Here is a 20,027-nt window from a genome sequence, read left to right on the forward strand (position 1 = left end):
AGACAGCACATATCTAACCATTTCATGTAATAACTTTGTGTGAGGGAGCTTTTAGAGGTGAATGTCTGGTGCCTATCATGTTAACCATTCTGACTCAGCAAGTTTCTCTAAAACAGAGCATTTCCCACCAAACCACGCTGAATGGCTTTGTTTAGGAGGACTTACATATTTCATTTTGGTGGAGCTTTATGGGAATTAAAATATAAATGTAAAGTTTTCTTTGCTGGGTGCATTGATAATCTACTTTGTATTATTGATAAGAATTGTATTGCATAGTATCATTGTATCACACCATCAGAAGGCAAAACATTCATTACTTTTAATGTAAGTTAATGTAAAGAGTTTTTTATTTTATTCCAAGCAATTTTTGAGCATTTTTACTGGTTTATTATGAAATTTTCACAGAATGTAAAGGGCGGCTGTTGTGCTCAAAAGATGTAGAAATATAAGGACCAGCTACCCCATAGCCCAGCACAGAATAACTCACATAAACATGTGCATCTTCAAGCTAACAACAACAAATTATTTACAACATTAAAAGTCTCTCCAACTGGCACCAACACCTCTCATGACCCTTTGCAAGCCAGTACCATATATATATATATATATATATATATATATATATATATATATATATATATATATGTGCGTGCATACATACTTATGCATATGTATGCATGTATATATACCAGAGATGATTCACTGATTTTAATCTGCCACTCAACATCCAGTTGGCTCTTGTGCTTCATCACCTGCATGAATAATGTGTATGGTAAACAATATCCTTCCATGTTCTCAGGGGACTGTGCATTACTCCAGAACACCAGCCTGAAGCTCAGACACTGTGGTCACAAAAGTACAGAACATCACATATAGCATATAAAGTAATGCCCGCTTGTGGAACACGACTCTTTTCTCTAACGTACCTTTAACATGGAAGGAACTTCATAGCAAGGACAAACTATTGGCAAATTAGCTGTACCTGCTGGGAATTGAATACTATAAAATTAAAACTTTAGTTATTAACATGAGAACATGCAAACAAAAACACAGCTACGTCAGGCAATAGTTTGGTAAGGAAGTAATTTTAGTAATAATAATAATTTTATTAGAATCTTTATTTATATTGTTGTGCAAAAGTTTGAGTGCCCCTGGTCAAATTAAGTTATGTTGACTTTCCGTGTGAAAATGAGTTAACACATCCTCTACAAAGATCAAATTTAAATGAAACATTTTGTGCTAAGTTCAACAAATAAAAAATTAAATGCAATACAGTGCCATAACTTTTGCAAAAGCCACATTCTATATTTTTTTTCCCAATATGTTACACCCAGCAAGTAAACAATAATTATGCATTAAAATATGCAGAAGTGTGTTCTCTGTAGAGGATGTGTGTACTTATTTTCACTTGGAAAATCAATAAAATGTAATTTGACCAGGGGTGCCAAAAATTTTGCATATGACTGTATAGCCAAAATTTTAAAAGGAATAAATACAAATTTAAAAGGAAATATAGATAAAATTTTAAAAGGGAAATAAGGATTACATATGTTACACATAGTATAGAATACAGAAAAGCTTTACTTCAACCCTGCTACATAACACTGACATAACCAAGCCATAAACATGTCATTGCAGATGGCATGTGCTGTCATGACAGATTTTATTCAGTAATATAACAGTGTCATGTTGCCATTATCAGTAAACAGATGTCATAATGCTTAATGACATGACTTGCTTATGAGCTATTATGTCATATGCTAATGTTTGCTTATGTACTTTAGTTAGCCATCAAGACATCTAATTATCATGTCATGACAACGGTAATGGTAACATGGTAATGGTATATGAAATAATCTGTCACTTATGCTCGATTTGTAACCTGACATTTTATGACAGAATATGACATCTGCCATGACATGTTTATGACATGATTATGTCATGGATATGAAACAGGGCTCAAGTGTTACCAAAAGCACATTAGTTCTTTCATTGCCTTGCTAGAAAAATCAGCATAGGCCAGCATGGCTTGTCACCAGCTATACCAGCATATGTTTTGTTTTGGATGCTGATATGCTGTTTAACCAGCATGACCATGTTAGGTGACCAGCTAAACTCACACCGGACTACCATAAGTTATAAACTAGCAGCAAAAGTCAAGCTTGCTAATACTTTTTGAAACGCTATTCTGTAGTTTAAGTGCTACTTAAGAAAATGACTTCCACCAACTAAGCTGTAAGAGATCCTGTAGGACTTTGTAGTAAGTCTGCCTCAGCTGAGCGAGGTGGTCTGGACAGGTCAGAACGCTATCAGCAATATATGCCAGAGTTAGTCCATTAAGAGCTTAAAATGTTGTGAGCTAGCAAGCAAGCAAAGTTTATTTATATAGTGCTTTTTACAACAGGTGTTGTCACAAAGCAGCATTACAGAAAGAAAATCCAGGTCCGAGCCCCCATGAGCAAGCCGGTAGCGACAGTGGCAAGAAAAACTCCCAAGAGAAGGAGGAAGAAACCTTGAGAGGAACAAAGATTCAGAAGGGGAACCCATCCTCCTCTGGTCAACACCGGATAGCAAACATTTTTAGTCGAGGTATTACAGTACAAAGCGGGAAAAACAGGTGGGGCAATGGTTAATTTGATTAGTTTATGATTATGCAGATGCAGCAGCAGCATCTGAGGGTGAGGACTGCACAGCGTCGTACAGCATGAAGCTCAATGGTGGTCAAGCCGGTCAAGAAGGCTGCGAGCCGTGGCACCCGATCAAGGCAGAAGAGGCAACAGCATCAGACGCACAGGATGGGCAGCTGTTCAACTCAGCAAAAAAAGGAAACAGACAGAGAGTTAGTTCTGTAATGAGTAACTGATCACAGATTACAGTATTAACAGAGCAGCAGAGACTCCGGCAGGTCTAGATATGACAGGGAAAACTAATTACCAAAGGCTTGACTATACAAGTACGTTTTTAGCCTAGACTTAAACACTGAGGCTGTGTCTGAGTCATGAACATTAACAGGAAGATTATTCCAAAGCTGGGGGGCTTTGTATGAGAAGGCTCTTCCCCCTGATGTAACTTTATTAATTCTAGGCACTAATAGTAAGCCTTGTGATCTAAGTAGGCGTGATGGTTCATAGTAGGAGAGAAGTTTAGGGCTTTATAGGTCAGTAATAGAATTTTATAATCAATGCGAAATTTAACTGTTAACCAGTGCAGGTTTGATAAAACTGGGCTGATATGGTCGAACTTTCTGGTTCTGATGAGGACTCTGGCTGCAGCGTTCTGGACTAGCTGAAGCTTGTTAAGGCTACTGCTTTTTCCAGGATCTTAGATATAAAGAGGGAGATTCGAGATAGGTTTGTAATTTGATAGGTTGCAGGGATCGAGGTTAGTTTTCTTAATTAGTGGTCTAATTACTGTTAGTTTGAGAGTTTTTGGGATGTATCCAAGGCTAAGAGAGGAGTTTATTATTGACAGAATAGGCTTGGTTATTTCTGGCAAAATTTCCTAGAGTAAACCTGTAGGAATCGGATCTAACATACAAGTAGAAGATTTTGTGGAAGAAACAATTTTAACTAGTTCAGTTTCTCGAAGTAAGGTAAATGATTCCAGCCTCTCTGCAGGGATTATAATATTCTCAGGATCTAGACTGGCATTATAAGGCAGCAGCTTGATAGAAGCTCAGAGAATTCCTGTAAGAACTGAGAATACAGCCCTGGTGGCCTGTAAATTGTAATTAGTGAAAAGCAATTTCTGCTTGCTTGCTTGATCACTTATATTAAGAAAAAGAACTTCAAAAGAAGATAATTTATAGCCTACTTTCTGGCTCATGTCTAAAGCTTTAGTATGGATGGTTGCTATACCTCCACCTCAGCCGCTTAAACGAGAGCTATGTGCATAACTGTAGCCTGTGGGGGTGGCTTCATTTAGACTAAGGTATTCATTGTAGTCCTTGTAGTCGATGCGGAACTGAACAGGAAACCAGTATAACCTGAATAAGACCGGTGTACTGCTAGAAAAGCCAGCATAGGCAAGCATTGCTGGTCACCAGCAAAACCAGCCTGTTTTGGATGCTGGATTGCTGGTCAACCAGCATGATCACGTTGGATGACCAGCTAAACCAGCACCAGACTAGCATAAACTAGCATAAGCCATGGAATTCCTGCTGGTCTGTACTATTTTTTTCAGCAGGGTAGGTGAGGGGTGGGGTTAGGGTAACACTGGGTAACAAAACTGCTATATACATGCATTTTGAATCGAAATGATTTGCTTTGCGTTGAATAATCAAAAGCTGACACTTTCTTATGTCCAGGTTTTTTGTACCTGCTCCCCTGAGGCAAACATGCATCATCACTTCATCAGTAACATCTACCTTGTTCTTCCACTCAATGGCTACTTTGTGAGCTCTACCTACCTTAAAGATCATTAAACAGGCGTACAATTACTGACTGTAGCCCATCTGTTGTCATGCACAATTTGTCAGCCTCCCTCTACCCCATTCATTATTGGTCAGTCTTTGACCAGACGACTGCTGTTGACCAGATATTATCTGGGTGGTTCTCAACACAGCAGTGACACTGCCGGAGACATTGTTTTGCGAATGTTTTGAGAAAGTATTTGGCCTAAAATGCGATTTTTAAAACCCATTAACAGTGGAGAGCTACGTTCAGGGCATCGTAAGGCAAAATAGTCCCCAAAGAACATTTAGTTTTTCAGAAATTTACCATTATCAACATCATATATAAAAACTCAGAAGACATGTAGGTTTGCTGGTCATATAGATAGTAAATAACATGCCTATATTTGTGGTGTAGACATTGTGACCCCTGGTTTCTATCACCATCACTGTAAAGAGATCTGACAGGCAAGTTTCTGTACAATTAACCATTTCACATCAAACCACTCTGAATGTTTGTTTACATCTCACTGATTCAATTATGAAGAAATTTTGAAATGTCAGTGGAATTTCTCTTTATACATTTACCGTCCATATAAATATCACAGAACAGCTATACAGAATTTATGTTGCACATTGTTGTTTCTAAGAACACAGCATGGAAATTTGACTGCTAGTAATCACTTTAATTTCTGACATCCTGCAGTGTATCTGCACAATTGTGTTGATACCCCTGATGTTTGCCACCTACCTGCATACCCACCCACATGGGCACACACAGCAGACAGAACATCTAGATGAATTCCTCGCTATAGTGCTCCAAAAGGAGAAACGAAAAGAAGAGAGGCATGTCAAGAACATGAAACAAAAAGCCAGGCTCTTGAGACAGCCTTGATTGTGGCCACTTCCATCTCCAGGCAACAGTGTGTGCAGAGCCCAGGCACACAAAACAGCTGACCAGCATCATTATTCTTTATTTTAGAGAGAGCTTCTCCACTGGACCTAACACCTTAATGACCATCAGTGTGGAGTAGCCCACAAGATACCATCACGATCTTCACTATTTCATGGGCACATTAATAGTTTTCTGAGAGTACCGGCCACCAGCACTGCAATCTTAGCCGCTCATGAAAACTTAATCCTTCAGTTTAAGGTCCCTACATAAGGACTTCATGAAACATTCATTACTGATAGGTAACTTGCTTCCGAGTCGTTCATTGACATTCATTAGTCCGATGTAGACCTACAGGCAGTGCTATGAGGTTGTTGACAATTGTCAGCGAGTTTTGGAGCAAGGTAATGTACAGTACTGTGCAAAAGTCAGAGGCCGCCATCTGGAAGAATAGCAGAAAACTGCTCAAACTTTAACTTCAAAAATTAAAATTGTCCAGTATTTGTTGTGTCCACCCAGTATCCATTCTTTTCAGGAACAGGGATATTTTTCCCCACCTCCAAAGTTCAGTCTAAGAAGTTGGTTGCACTTTCTGTATCGCATGATCGCAGTAATCCCAAATTTATTCAGTGATGTTAAAGTCTGGACTTCGGGATGGTCAGTCCATTGTTCTGAAAACACCAACAGCTTCTTTGTTTGATTTGCATTTCCTTTTCTCAATAACAATTTCTTGACATCTACATAACCTTTCAGACCCATAGCGTTGAGCTGTCTTCTCACAAGACGGTGGAAGGATGGTCTAAGGCAGGCATGTGGGGATCTTCTAGGCCGAAAGTGCTGCAGATATTAGCGTTTACCCTCATCTAACGCTCCGAATTCAGTTCACGAAGGCCTTGCTAATTAGCTGAATCAGTGAGCTGAAGTCTGCAGTGTTTTGGCCTGCAAGGACTGGAGCTTGACAAGTGATCTAAAATAAGAGTGGTGCTCTTAGGTGCTGTTTATCTGATGGTAACAGTTTTGGTGGTCTACCAGGTCTTACATTTGTTAAGAGTCCCACTTCTTTCTGTATCCTTGCAGAAACTCATTTTCCTTTGAATTTCCCTGTCCTTATGCAAGCCGATTATCGTATATCTAATCTTCTCATAAATATCTTCTGAAAAATGAGTTATTTGGCCATTTTGACTGGAAATTAAATAAAGGGTGGTCTCTGATTTCTGCACAGTACCATATGTGACGTTTTATAAAGCCATTACCAGCTAACTTGACCCATTCTTCTGTTTAGCAAAGAGAAACCCAGTTGGCCTCATTCCAGAGTGGACCCGCTTAAGACCTTCTTATACTTGCCAGGATGAGGAGACTCCACTGAGGGACTCAACAGATGGCACTACTCCCCTCCCAGCCCTGCTGACGAGGAAAACTGGCTTGAAAAACATTTGGCGGGAAGATCTCATAAGTTCGGCAATTATACAGATACAGGTTTGTCAAAGTAAACAAGACACAGATGCTTTAAGCTCATTTAGACGCTAACATTTTAACATGAAACACTTGTACCACTCTTACCTACACTGCTTGTCTCAATCATTCCAAGCTGGGAACAATTATTAATTTTCCAACACAATGAATTGCTGTATGAGGCATGTGTGAACGTGTGGAAGTATTTTTCTTTACTAATTTTACTTAAATGTTTAGTTGCTGTGACATGTCGACCCTCAAACTCGAATAATAACAATATTTACAGATAATTTTGTGCCAGTTTATCAGTTTGTTAACCTGGCATATTTGGGCGCAAATGTTCTCGACTTATATAATACATTTAATTTAAAGTGTAGACTTTTTCATAACTGTGGAAGAAGTTACTGAAAAGAAGTCTGGCGAAAAATGAAACCAATTTTAATATCTTACAATCTGTACAGCCTGGGAATGTCACCTGAAACAAACTGACAAAAAACTTACAGTATGCAAACCTACAACTAATAACATTTAAAAAAAAAAAAGTAACACAAATGTCAACCGAATTATACGATGCAGCAATTAATAAAATACGTTTAACCAAGGTTGTGTTCCAAATACTTTTATGGCAAGGAGTTGTCTGATCAAATTATAGAAACAGTTCTCATCATACACCATCGCTTTAGATGGCACAGAGTTTCAAGAGCCAAAATGCCTGTTGTTCTGTACATTCAACAGCAGCTGTTGCCTCTTTATTCAGAATATAAAACAAATACAAGGATACAAATGTCATTCGCTGAAAGCGTAGTCCAGACACAAAGACTTTAGTTATTTGTTTTAGCATTTACAAAACAGGATCTCGTCCGTCTTTTAAAAACGTGGAGTTTTCCTGCTCCTGCGATTTCAAAGCTGTAGTCTGTGGTGACGTACGGAAGCTCCATTTCAACTCCATGCTGAAAGAGAAAAAGAAAGTAAGTACTTACACAAACAGGTGCACGGTAGCAAAGGCAGTGAAAATCCTATTAATTCCGACAAAATTACACTATTAAAAGGTAAACCTACCATACACGTGTACTTTGTAGGTTTACAATTACTGATTGTAGCCCATCTTTTGCTGCACAACTCAACCTCCCTCTAACCCATCAATCAACAGAAAAGGGCCACCACTGACCAGATACTGTCTGGGTGGTGGACCACTCTCAGCATAGCAGAGATGGAGTGATAAAATAGTGGCATGGTAGCATGTGTTGCGCTGGTATAAGTCTCTCAGGCACTGCAGCGTTGGCAACTGTACTCAAACTGTGCTCATGATGCGGGTCACATAATTACATACAATCATAAATATTATGTTTTAAAAAGTCTGACGACACAGGCTATGGGAACAGACGCTCAGCATATTTTCTCTGTTTAGCAAAAAAATGGAGACAAAGAGATGAGAGTTTTTAGCTTTTAAAAGAATTACTGCCACTGCAGTCTTCCTAAACGGAAACCTCAAGAGCTCTATGGCTGGAAATTAAAGTGGGGTTGGGTTAAAAATAAAAATAATAAAATCCCAAAATAAAAACTAATAATTAGAAATTCAGTAGGAAACAAAAATGTCATCAAAGTCACTTTGATGGGAAAAAATGTGTATACGGTTAATTTTATTCCTGCAATCTGTGCAGAACATCAATGGAAACTTAGCTTCTGTTTGTAAGTCTTGCTTGAAAAAGTTACTGTTTCACAGACAACCACTGGTTAGCGCTGGTCTACACACCTCAACCCAACCCTACGAAAATGCCATACGAGGCCATTTCAGATCCTTTAAACCTGAATAACAGTGACCACAGCACATAGATTCACAGATCCACTTGAAACTTATCTTTGTTGACTAACTTGAACCAATGATATTGTGCATAGTCACAATCCTAGAAACTACTGTAACTAAGCACTTTAAGCATCACTTACACATAATTTGCATAAAGCTATAACTGTCTTGCTCAAGCTTATACTAGTAAAGAGGGCACCTGTGGGTACTTACACTCCTCCCCCACTTCACTTTCTCTGTTATCTCTCCCTACATGTACTGAGCATTTTTTAAAAAACATTTTATTTTCTGTTTAAGCCATCTAGGTTTAGTTAAACTTCTCTGTGCACTACATTACATGCAAACACATGGCAGGTAACTCATAAAAGAGAGTTTTTTTTTCCTATTTCAATGTCTTCATCCTCTTATTAAAACACCTTTAATAATTTTTTTCATAATTTATTATATTATATAATGCTGGAGATATGAATCATCTCTTTGCTGATTTTCAGCTTGAGGTGCTGAGGATTCAATTTGATTACATTACATCCTTCCATCATCATTACATCCTTCCTCAAACTTGAAAATCAACCTAAGGTCTTTTTTGGTTTTACCTTTCAGGTCTGTCATTTTTTTTAAGTTTCAACTACACTATGGCGAACCGACACTACACTGTGATAAAAATGTGTCATGATGCTTCAAGATATTTTCACAATAACAATACATATCATATTGCCTAGCTCTACTACGTACTACTATACACCATGTAATACATAAACATTACACCTTATAGATTTGGGCAATGAAACAGAATAAAAGATGAAGGCAAACTATAAAACTGTCACTTGCTTCTAGACTAAAGAAGAGAACATCCTGAACTGGTGTCGTCATCTTCACAATTAATAAAACAGGCAATTTGCTGAAGCCAGTTTTGTACTGATTACTAAGGGTGCACTACAAACAACAAACAAGAACAAATCAAAAACATCATCCTTTGCTTTCCCCCCCCCAATTACAGAAGAGTGCATCTAACAGAAGTCATTGAATAGCATGAGAACTGCATGAAAAACAAAATTTTCCAGCAGTACTCAACAAAGGAGTGTTCAGAAAGATCACAGAAATGCACTGTGGTGTGTTATACTCTTTTGGTAATAACTTTTGGTTGGACCATTTTGAAAAATTTCACATTTCACAAACCTACATCACCATGAGAAGCCTTTCAAGGAACTAAATATATTTGTTTTATTATTGTATATTTGTTGCAGGTATATGCAGAATATATATCATAAATAGTAAATACTACTTCTCATCATTAAATCCAACAGCTTTATCGAACATCATATTCATTGTCCATATTGTGCAGCCCTAAATGAAAGTACTAGAAATCAGAGATCTTTCAATTTAATACACTGCATCGGTAACAGACTGATGTGACTGCTCCACACTTACTGTTTTTTAGGGATAGTCATGATAAAAATCTAACCGTACAAAAAAAGGACCTGTTTGTGTGGCCTGTTTACTTCATACAGAAGCTTATGTGTGGCCCCACCTATCAGTACTACATTCCATGGTTCATATAAGAAACACTTTTCAATATCTCTGTGCATTAATACAGAACTGCTGTGTGCAAATATGAAAGTATTTTACTTGGCCTCAGCTAATCAGCTTTTAGATCTTTTTTAGTTTCTTTTTTTTATAAATGATACTTTGATGGGTTGCAACCTTGATTTTAGGCTTGTCGGTTAATGATTAATTGCTGACTTACAACGGACGATTATCTGTGAAAAGAATTTGCCACAAGTTGCATCCCCAGTGCAGATATCAGAATCAGAGGAGAGCCAGTGCGCTTGTAATTGCAAATGAATGTCAGTTTAAAATCCTGACCCTTACCTGCACGGTGAAGAGTATTTTAGGCAGATTGACTTCCCCGAGCAACAGACAGTTCACCTGCCTCAGGGCCGCAGGGGGTACTGGAGTAACCAAGAAGTAAAGCCCTCGTGCCATGTCCACCCCTCTAAGGACACCTTTAACAAATGGGGAAAAATAAAAGAACAAAAAAAAATCATACTTCAATCTTAAGCTACGTTTAAGACGGAATGCATCAGTACTTTTTTTTTAACCTGTTAATCTGGATGCACTGGATTTTCCAATCAATCTGTGATGCCTTTCCTATGCCAGATATGAAACAGGAAATATGGTGCACTCACCTAAGCCCACGCACTGGCAGATGGGTATCTGGGAGAGCAGCACAGGGCCTCCTCTTCCTGACACTTTTTCTCCCAGACAGCAGAGTCCCACAAGACTGGCATTGGCTGCGTACAGCATGTGGTTTGGCGCCACCTCACAGTGTGTAACTCCTATAGCTACAGCTGAGTGAGGCACCTGCAGGAGGGAGAACAAACGAGGCACAGAGAGAATGATGAGTGAAGAGAAGAATAACAAGCAACATTCATGCAGGTGTAAGAAGTGCTAAAAGACAAATAATTATATTTTCATGACTTTTCAACATTATATTAATAAAGCTTAAACTTGTAGCTGGTCTAGTTAAGCATGGGGAATACATTATGCATATTCAAGCAGAGAAAACAAAACAGTAATGCCTTGTTCTCCAGGACTAGCGTTTGATCTCTCTGCACTAAACCCTCTATGAAAAACATAGGCAAACAACCCGAAAGTGCCTTGAGGACATCAGCTATGCTCATGTCTAGTTATAGCACCCATACTTTACCTGGTAGGGAGTGAAGCAGTGGAGGGGGCGAATGGGGCCTGGTTCCGCAGATTGCAGCTGGCTGAAATACCCAAGCAGTGCCAGGTCCCGAAGCTCGTTACTACGTTGGTGACGCCTGCAGGAAACACATAGGGGAAAACTAATTTATGGCCATTGCAACAAAATCTTTGTATACTGATGACCCTCACTCTCTGAATCCCTCAAGGTTTTAATTTTAACTAGAGAGCACTGACAGCAGAGATCCAAAATGAATTGGGCCTCAGTAGCCTTTGCACAAATGTGGTTAAATTATACAAAATTAAATTTCCTTTATTTAAAAAAAAAAAAAAATTCTGTTGAAAACATGTTAACAGTACAAAGTTGTTAAAAGTTAGATGCGTCCACAATGAACGGGGCTATGAATGATTCCATCATAATTGATAAAACTGTAAAACACTGAGAATGAAGTTATGATAAAATTAATATCCAGAACACCTGGTATTTGCAAAGTGGTAAGAGATGACTTATCAAAAAATTACTATAAATACAGTCATATGTAAAATTCAGAAATTACAAATTACACGTTCTGTTGATTTTCTCAGTTAACACATCCACTACAGAGAACAGATTTAAATATGTAATTTTTCTGCAAATTTTAGTGTACACTTTCTATTTATTTGCTACCTATTTTACCATATCAGGGAAAAACTACTTTACTTTTGCACAAGCCACATTATGTTTGTGTGAATTTGCACATCAATATGGGCAGAATTGTGTTCCTTGTAGAGGATGTGTTAAGTTTTCTTCACTCAATCAAAGCAAAACAAAACAACAACAAAAAGAAAAACAACATGCTGACCAAGGGTGCCCAAATTTTTGCATATGACTGATAAATAAAACTGTGATTACATACATTCAATAACTTTACATTTACTAACTGATGCTCCCAAAAATGTGAAATACTAAATAAAACATCTTAAAATACCTAATGACTATATTTAGGTCAATAGGCCAACCAATTAGCCATCAGTGGCAGCAGTGCTAAGCTCTTGCCACCCAATAACCCATTGCTGAAAACAAAGATTCATGTTTTTAATTAATGTTTTGATACAGTAGAATCAAAAGCTAATTACTGCAATGACCAGAAATAACTGATTTAATTATTTTAGCTATTTAGCTCCGTTCAATCCTATTCATTGAGGATCGCTTCATGTGTACCCCCTGATTATCAACTGCACTGCTTAGGCAGGTGCAACAGGACTTGGAAATACTGCCTCTCCATGATTAGATTTGGAGAACTAGGCAATAGGAAATCGTCTCTTCACAGCAGTCAAAATCTACACCAGGGGTGCCTGGAGGTATTCATCTGCTGATTTTACACTCCAACTATACAGTCAGTTATAAATGTGTTCATGAGATGAACTAGATTACTGTTAGAGAATGAAGAACACCAAACCCAGCAATGCTGTGGTCTTCAATGACTTTGACACTCATCTTTACATACATCTGCAAATATATAATAACGTATTGCTTTTACATGAGTTAAGATCAAAGCACAGATTACAGCTTACATTTCACCAGAGGTGCCGGCCCCTTCAAACTCTGAGTGGACGCTGAGAAGCACATGACTCCTCGCAGAGAGGTGACTGACTGGCTCCTCTGTGAGAGAAGGCTGGGATGGGGGATGTGTTTGCCAACCCTGGGCAGATCGTAGGAACTCAGGGGTAAGACTGTGGCACTGGGGTGTGTCCCCATAGCTCAGCTGTACTAAGTGGGTGACTGAGAAGAAGCGGATGAGGTCCACCAGCAACTGGAAGCCATGGCCTATAGAAGAAAACACTGGTTCTCAGGACAGGATAACTGCTACACTGCATAGAGACTAAAAATAATTAATTTAAGAGAACAAAGGTGACAAATATCCTTTATAAAACAGATTTGGCCATAAAGTTAGCATTTTATTGCAACTGATTTGTTGAGATCACTAATTCTACAGGCAAATATAACCTGGCCAGTCAAAGGTTCACTACCAGCTGTGGCACAAATTGTGAAGGGAAACATTAATGGTAGCGCTAACAGTGGTCTATTTTGTTATAACATGCAATCCAAGGAGTTTTCATGAACATAATAAGGCCATAACCTTTAGTGAAGCAAGACACATATATATTTAACTTGAATTAAATGTCCTTACCGTCCATATATGGAAACTAAGCTGCAAAAACACCCTGTTTTGAATTTACTGTTTTTGTTATGTCACGAAAAACAACACATTTACGTATGTTCACCTATTATGCTTCCAGCGGGTTAGCCCCGACCATTCATGCCAAAGTATAAGGAGTGTTTCAGGACTACTTTTTAAAGGAGGCACAATACAGGACAGCCAATCAAAGTAGAGCTTGTTTACATGGATCAATCTTAAAGGCAAACAGGTTAATTCTAAGGGATCGCAAGAGGATGGAAAAGAGTCATGTAAAAATGAATGATGACTATTTTTGGTACCTAAAACCAACCAAAAATTACAAGTGGACCTCAGGGGGAAAAGAAATATAAATAAAAATAAAAATAAAATGTAGGGATCTGGGCCCTTTAAATCATTTTCAACTCCACTGCTGTTGCATACCCAACTGCTCATCAATAAAGCAATATATTTCCTAAGTGGAAACGTACCTTTTCTAGCACTTTCAAGCTGAATTCCCTCCCACATACAAAACTGGCTAACCCATAATTGTCATTAACATTTATTACATGGATGTTAGTTTAGCAAAGTGCCTGACCTTTGACCCAGCCCATGGTGTTAATGATGATGGGATTTTCTCCGCTGTAGTGCCTCCATAAGGTTTTGAGGGAGTCCAGGTATCTGTCCAGGTCAGCCTGGCAATCAGCCTGTCCATAGAAAACCATGTGGTCTGGCTCTCGCTGGTGCGTGAAGGGAGGACCTGAGGAAGGGGGGGGGATGGTCAAACAGTCACTGGCTTCTGGATTGAAACTGGACTCAGTTAATAGTAAGATAAAACGTTATAAACAAATGAATGGTTTAATTGGCTTTACAAAGTCCAATCAGGGTAAACCCTGCTGGAAATCAAACATCAAAGCCCATGTTATTGGGTCTGATATCAGAGGCTACAGGTACAGTATTACTCATGTTTCTTTCCCTTCAGCTGTGGATGTGTACTGCTTGTACTTACCCAGCAATGGCTCAGTCACTGTGCTTAAAGAAAGACATCCAGGAGGAGTGAATTCAGTCTGTCCAAGGTCACACTCCAGATATTCTACGCTTGCAGTGCTGCGCGCGCACACACACACACACACACACACACACACACACACACACACACACAAATACATGTGCCTATTAAAACAGATATAAAAGCAGAGAACCAACAAGCCCATCCACATATTGTGTTTTATTCTCCAACAAAAAAAAGTCTGGATCATAATCACTGCACCCTTCTACAACAAATTCTTATTATGGGATGCGTTATGAGTTTCTATTCATTAGACATTCTGCGCTCCATTTCACACAAACACGCTCAATGGTGTATTTTACAAATAGAACTGTATAATGCTGGCACTCACTGGTTGAGTAGGCTGTTGATGAGATGTCGGTTGAAGGTTGACTTGCCAGAATTTTTGGCCCCACACACAAGAACAATGGGACAGCGGTCAAAATCCCCTGCAGAAAAACAAGAAAAATAACAGTTCAGATGTATTATAGTAGGTATGAATTTTTCAAATGGAAAAGCAATTAACACCGTGGCTCTGTCATCCTCATCAATGAGAAAAGCAGCACTAAAGATAAAGCACCTTTAAGAGATAAATGAAAAACATGACATGCTACTGTTCAAAAGATTAAGGCAGTTTAAATTGATGTTGAAGTTTCTTGGAAACATCAATAAGCTATTAACAGTAACATACTGTAATTATTTGTTACCTGCCTCAAGACTTGATCACCACTTTTCAAACACAAGGCATTCTAGCTGATAATTAATTCTCAATGTTACATAGCTTTCTCAGTCATGGACTCATCTACAGCTCTGTTCCTCATTCTGGGCATATTTTGAAATTTTTTTTTACTGCTTTTTACAAATTAGTTGTAAATGTAGTAGTTCTTTTTTACAAAGAAGTTGTATCATTGTAGCATCATAACGGACCAATTTTGTACATGTATCTTCAACAAATTGGTTTTATATTATTGAAAACTCTATTTTTTACGTGGTAGTGTACGTGTATAGTGTATACCTTCCCAGGCACTGAGTAGGTTGCCGAGAGCCTCTCTGTAACTCGGGGACACGACCAGGCCTCGACTACACGGCCCCCGCAGAGCTGTAACACCCACGGCTGAGAGGGCAGGGTCGTATACAGCGGCCTGAGAGCGCAACTCTTTCTGTAAAACACACACACATCCATACACAGACACACAACCCAAGTTTCAATGTCAAGTGATATAGACACTCGTCATTTAACCCATGAGTTAAAGTCTGTATGAACATCAATGCCTTCTGGCCACAGCTACAGCCATAATACAGTTTGTATATATACTCTCTCTCTCTCTCTCTCTCTCTCATATACACACACACACACACACACACACTTTATTTTATATAATATACAAAAACAGAGGGATGGCGTGCTCATTTATTCATACTCCTAAAAATTCACTGATACCAACAGATACCATGTCACGTGAGCCTAGCGTATACTGCCGCACAAATGAACAAATGACTCAAGATGGCAGTGAAGGAGGCTCTGCTCACATCGAGAAGAGGGAACTTGGACACAAGACGTAGGTCAGTTTTAACATTCCACCTTGGCAAATTCCAGGAATAGACGGTACGATTTTAGCTCATTTTAAAACACATACAATCACATTCACAACCACTTCCCCAATATGGGTGGAGACACGTAGGCTAGCAAAGCGGATGTTGACATTTCTTACCAGAAGTCCGTATTTGCCAACTTTACTCTATTAGAATGAATGTAATTGCGAAGTATAAACATTAATACGATGACTTTTTAAACTGTCTTTGTAAAATAGGCTGTAGAGAGACTGTTGTCCTACTGTGTACATTACCACCTGATTTTATGTTTGGTTTTATTCTTATATGTAATCTTTGGTCTCTCTGTATGTTTGCTAAGCTCCTCAGATTAGCCTCGGACGTGATACCTGCGGTCACTGTGTTTAAGAGACTGATGTTGAAAGAGATCCAAGATAACTAGCATAGCTAATGGTTGGGTTATCATTATCCAAATGTGTCTACATTGTACTATATTTTATTTATCTGTGATACAGCTATGACTGTTACTACATGGTAACTTGTGCTGTGCTATAAGGCTTTATTTAGTGCTTTAGGTGATTGATTGCTACGTGTCAGTTTGGGCACTGTTTTGTTGGACTCATTTTAACTTGATATTGTGTTTCGAATCAGATTTGGTTTAGACTCAAAACATGATGCTTTGTTAGCAACATTTGCCTCTTAGCCTCTAGTGCAAAACTGAAAAAGCAAAATTTATCTATTTATTTCTTGGTCACACTTAATATTTATTAGTAAGACTGTGTGTGAAGAGCAGCAGAGCTCACTAACCGAGTTGACGTCAAAGAGTGGGCTGAGCTCACTGAAGCTGCCGAGGAAACGTGTGAGCGGCGTGTCCAGCGGTTGCAGCAGCAGCACACACGAGTCTGAGTCCACCTCGCTTAGCAACCTCTTCCGAGGCTCTGCAATGCAACAAGAAAGTCACACATCAACCTGCATAATCTTTTATTACGGCTACAATGATTAGCTGATGACGAAGATTATGAAAAAAAATGTTACTGTTGCTTTAATAAAAAAAGTGCTATAATGTTCTTAACATGGACAAGCTGTTTATTCCAATATACTGCACGACACTACAGAACAAGTTACCTGTGACTGCAATTATATTGAATATCACTATATATAATAAATCACAAACGAGGTCTCTGTTTATCTTACTTTGATTCTAGCTACTGAAGACTCCCTTGCAATGAAACAGCTCTGGGACTGCCGCAACTTCTTGCATAAAAGGATGTTAGCTAGCTGGCTAATTGCTACTAATTAACTTACAGCATGGCTAAGTAACTTTAGCGGCACTTTGGTGAGCAAAAAGATACGTTTCAATCCATTTCATCTGTAACACTGTTGCAAGCAGCGTTAATCACATAGCTGAATTCAGACAACGGAACAGCATCCATGATGCCAGACAGATCAGCTCAGCAAGGGGGACCACAAATATGAATATAAATGTGTCATCAAAGAAGAGTTAGATTACTTGCAGCCCAATCATTTACCATGGTGGCAAAGCGCTCACCTGAGGAAAGGTACTTGCGGACAATGGCCTTGGCCTCCAAGCGGCATTCTTTCTTGTTCTTGGTGGACGGTGTGCAGTCCCCTAAGGCTGTGATGGTGAGGGGGCAATGGGATGAGGGGGAGAAGAGTGGGTAAGGTTGCTGGCCCTGCTCTATAGTGAAGCCCAGCACCTCCACACGACCGCTGAGGCATGTGAGCAAGCACCTCCCTCGGAAGCACAGGGACTGCAAATGTAAGATCACAAAGGTTGAAGCCTCAATAGCAGCACCACTCAGAGTACAACCAGGACACACAAATGGTGATTATGAGCTGGACCATTTAGAACTTTAAGAATGACCAAGACTCTGTTTTACCTGGCCTTGCTGCAAGACCAACACTGTGTGGTTCTGGACATGATCATGCTGGGCATGGTATCCCGGCAACTCCTCGTCCTCCAACTGTTCTGAAGCCGCTGGGGCTGAACTTTCTCGACCTCCTCCTCGCTCCATACCATTCTGAAGAACACTCTTGGCATAGGAGCGCCACTCCTGAGAGTCTTCCGAATCGCCACCGGCCTCCACCTCTGTCCCACCATTAGTGTGGACGTGAGGGAAGGTAACAGGAGCGGAGACCTTGCCTTTGGCCCGAACTGAATGATTGTCCTCAAGTGTCAAGTCTTGCGCCTTGGTGTACACCTTCTGCAACCGTTTCAGCTTGAGCTTTTGCCTAGTAGCCAGCTGATGCTCCAGTTTTGCTGTGGCAGGGCTTGAACTGAGGCCAGAGGGGTCCACATTGCTAATTTTTTTGTTGTGAACACGCCACTTGTTCCTTGGTGGATGGCGTTTTCGCTGATCATTTCTGGAACGAGGGGAGACTTTATGCACTTTCATTGCTGCTGCTTCTGTACTTTCATTGGCACTAGATCACCTACACAGAAACACAGAAAAATAACACATTTACATGGACAAGAAGCACTCCAATGTTCGTCTTCAGCCTTTCTCTTAAAAAAAGCCAGAGGCTGGATTTGCCCACCAAAGATAACTTTATTGATTCACTAGCCTACTGGTTGTTACACTGATGTTAGTTCTGCAGCTTCAACATACAGCATTAACAGTGACACTTCCTCTCACAACCAAACAACATGGTAATAAGCTTTACTAGTTCAAAAGTAACATAAGATTTCATTTGCTTGAGCTAAAATGCTGTAAATGAGTAAGACGAATGTAATGTTTACACAGCTTCTCCTCAAACAGTGTACTAGTACTGAGCTAACAAGCTGTGCTAGCATTTCACTGCTTTTATCTTATTTAATGCCTAAATCGTTTAGCTAACACGTTTAAAATATTAACATAGCTCAAATTAGCCCAGACTGATGTATAATACTCGTGAAAACCACTTCAGGTGTTGTTCGTTATTATCAGTGTGTGGCTGTAAAGTCACAGCGCTGCCTGAAGCACCGCGCATTAGCCACGCTACGTTACCTGCTCACCTCTGTATGAAAAGCCACTATTTCTGTTTTGAAGAGAACATTCAAAAAGCAGCACCGACAAGCATTAAAGTTAAATATGAACTAATTCTCGGGCTGTGCTCCGAATTATCCACCAACCGCTGCTAACAGTCTAATGAGCGGCAGGGCTTCACTCCATGTGAGGGGCAAACACTAACTAGAAGACTCGGCTAGTCACGTTATAACGACACACTACGTTACCGTTCGTAGCGGACCGTCATGCTCCCGTATCCTGAAGCTCTTCTACGCAAAAACGTAGTCTAATACAGCACTTTAAACGGGGCCATTGAGTTCACACTGGGAGAGAACCAAAATGTTAAAACAATGCAGCTAGCGGCTGGCTAGCGCTAGTAGCGATATTCGACTCGTGAATTGTTCTTTTGAATCGGTTCGTCCCAGTCAGCCGGTGGAACCGATTCACCAATCTAATTGAATCGATCTCTGTAGTGGCATCTTCATCGCTGGAATGTTTAATTTCATTTTATAAGGAAAAGACCACCAATTCAACTTGAATAACAATCTCTCGTAATTTTACTTTATAAAATGATAACATAAACATTGTAGCATATCAAGAACAATGTATTTAATTTAGCTTGCCTTGTCTCTCTGACTTCCTCTTCCCTTTTGCCTTTCTGTAGTTTTGTACTTTACTTTGTACTGTACTTTGTGTTATGTGGACACGAATTTTCCATTGTCTTATTTGTTGCATCCCACACTTTCACCACATAAATCAAAACTACAGAGCCCCTAAGGTGATAAATGGTGACTATTTTCAATAAGGTGTGACGGCAAATCAACATACTAAGGCCACGAATTAGTTCACTGAATCCATAAATTAAGTTTTCTCATAACTTGTGGCCTCAATATAGTAATTCTTAGCGCGCACTCCCTCAACTGAATCTCTTTAAAATTGAGCGTAACGAGAATAAAGTTGGCTTGACATACGAATCAGTGAATCGCTGCTTCGGGAGTTCGGAAGTTAACTACTGAGTAGAGT

At 39.4% G+C, this 20,027-nt stretch overlaps 1 protein-coding gene across 2 annotated transcripts; it reads right to left on the bottom strand.

Moving 5' to 3' along the window:
- Positions 1–7,151: 7,151 nt before the first annotated feature.
- Positions 7,152–19,402, bottom strand: nol9 (nucleolar protein 9). 2 transcript variants are annotated; one of them, XM_036592049.1, is made up of 13 exons: positions 19,232–19,402; positions 17,898–18,450; positions 17,546–17,768; positions 16,804–16,934; positions 15,461–15,605; positions 14,798–14,894; positions 14,407–14,504; positions 13,996–14,157; positions 12,796–13,048; positions 11,246–11,360; positions 10,725–10,899; positions 10,408–10,541; positions 7,152–7,684 (listed from the first exon to the last, which is right to left on the bottom strand). In XM_036592049.1, exons 2-13 carry the CDS (start codon positions 18,411–18,413, stop codon positions 7,556–7,558), a joined length of 2,178 nt encoding a protein of 725 aa, XP_036447942.1. In that variant the 5' UTR covers positions 18,414–18,450; positions 19,232–19,402; the 3' UTR covers positions 7,152–7,555. The 2 variants fall into 2 exon arrangements, with proteins under 2 accessions (XP_036447942.1, XP_036447943.1); XM_036592050.1 differs by lacking the exon at positions 19,232–19,402 and adding an exon at positions 19,013–19,194.
- Positions 19,403–20,027: the final 625 nt, after the last annotated feature.

Source organism: Colossoma macropomum, unplaced genomic scaffold (assembly GCF_904425465.1).
Source record: "Colossoma macropomum unplaced genomic scaffold, Colossoma_macropomum, whole genome shotgun sequence".
In the NCBI taxonomy this organism is placed as follows: domain Eukaryota; kingdom Metazoa; phylum Chordata; class Actinopteri; order Characiformes; family Serrasalmidae; genus Colossoma; species Colossoma macropomum.

Bases quoted from the DNA above. Each gene is read 5' to 3' on its own strand.
- nol9 (XM_036592049.1), bottom strand. From the start codon at position 18,413: ATGAAAGTGCATAAAGTCTCCCCTCGTTCCAGAAATGATCAGCGAAAA. The intron at 14,895-15,460 runs GTATACACTATA...GTTTTTCTGCAG, and splicing joins CCTACTCAGTGCCTGGGAAG to GGGATTTTGACCGCTGTCCC. The intron at 13,049-13,995 runs GTCAGGCACTTT...TTTCTTCTATAG, and splicing joins CACCATGGGCTGGGTCAAAG to GCCATGGCTTCCAGTTGCTG.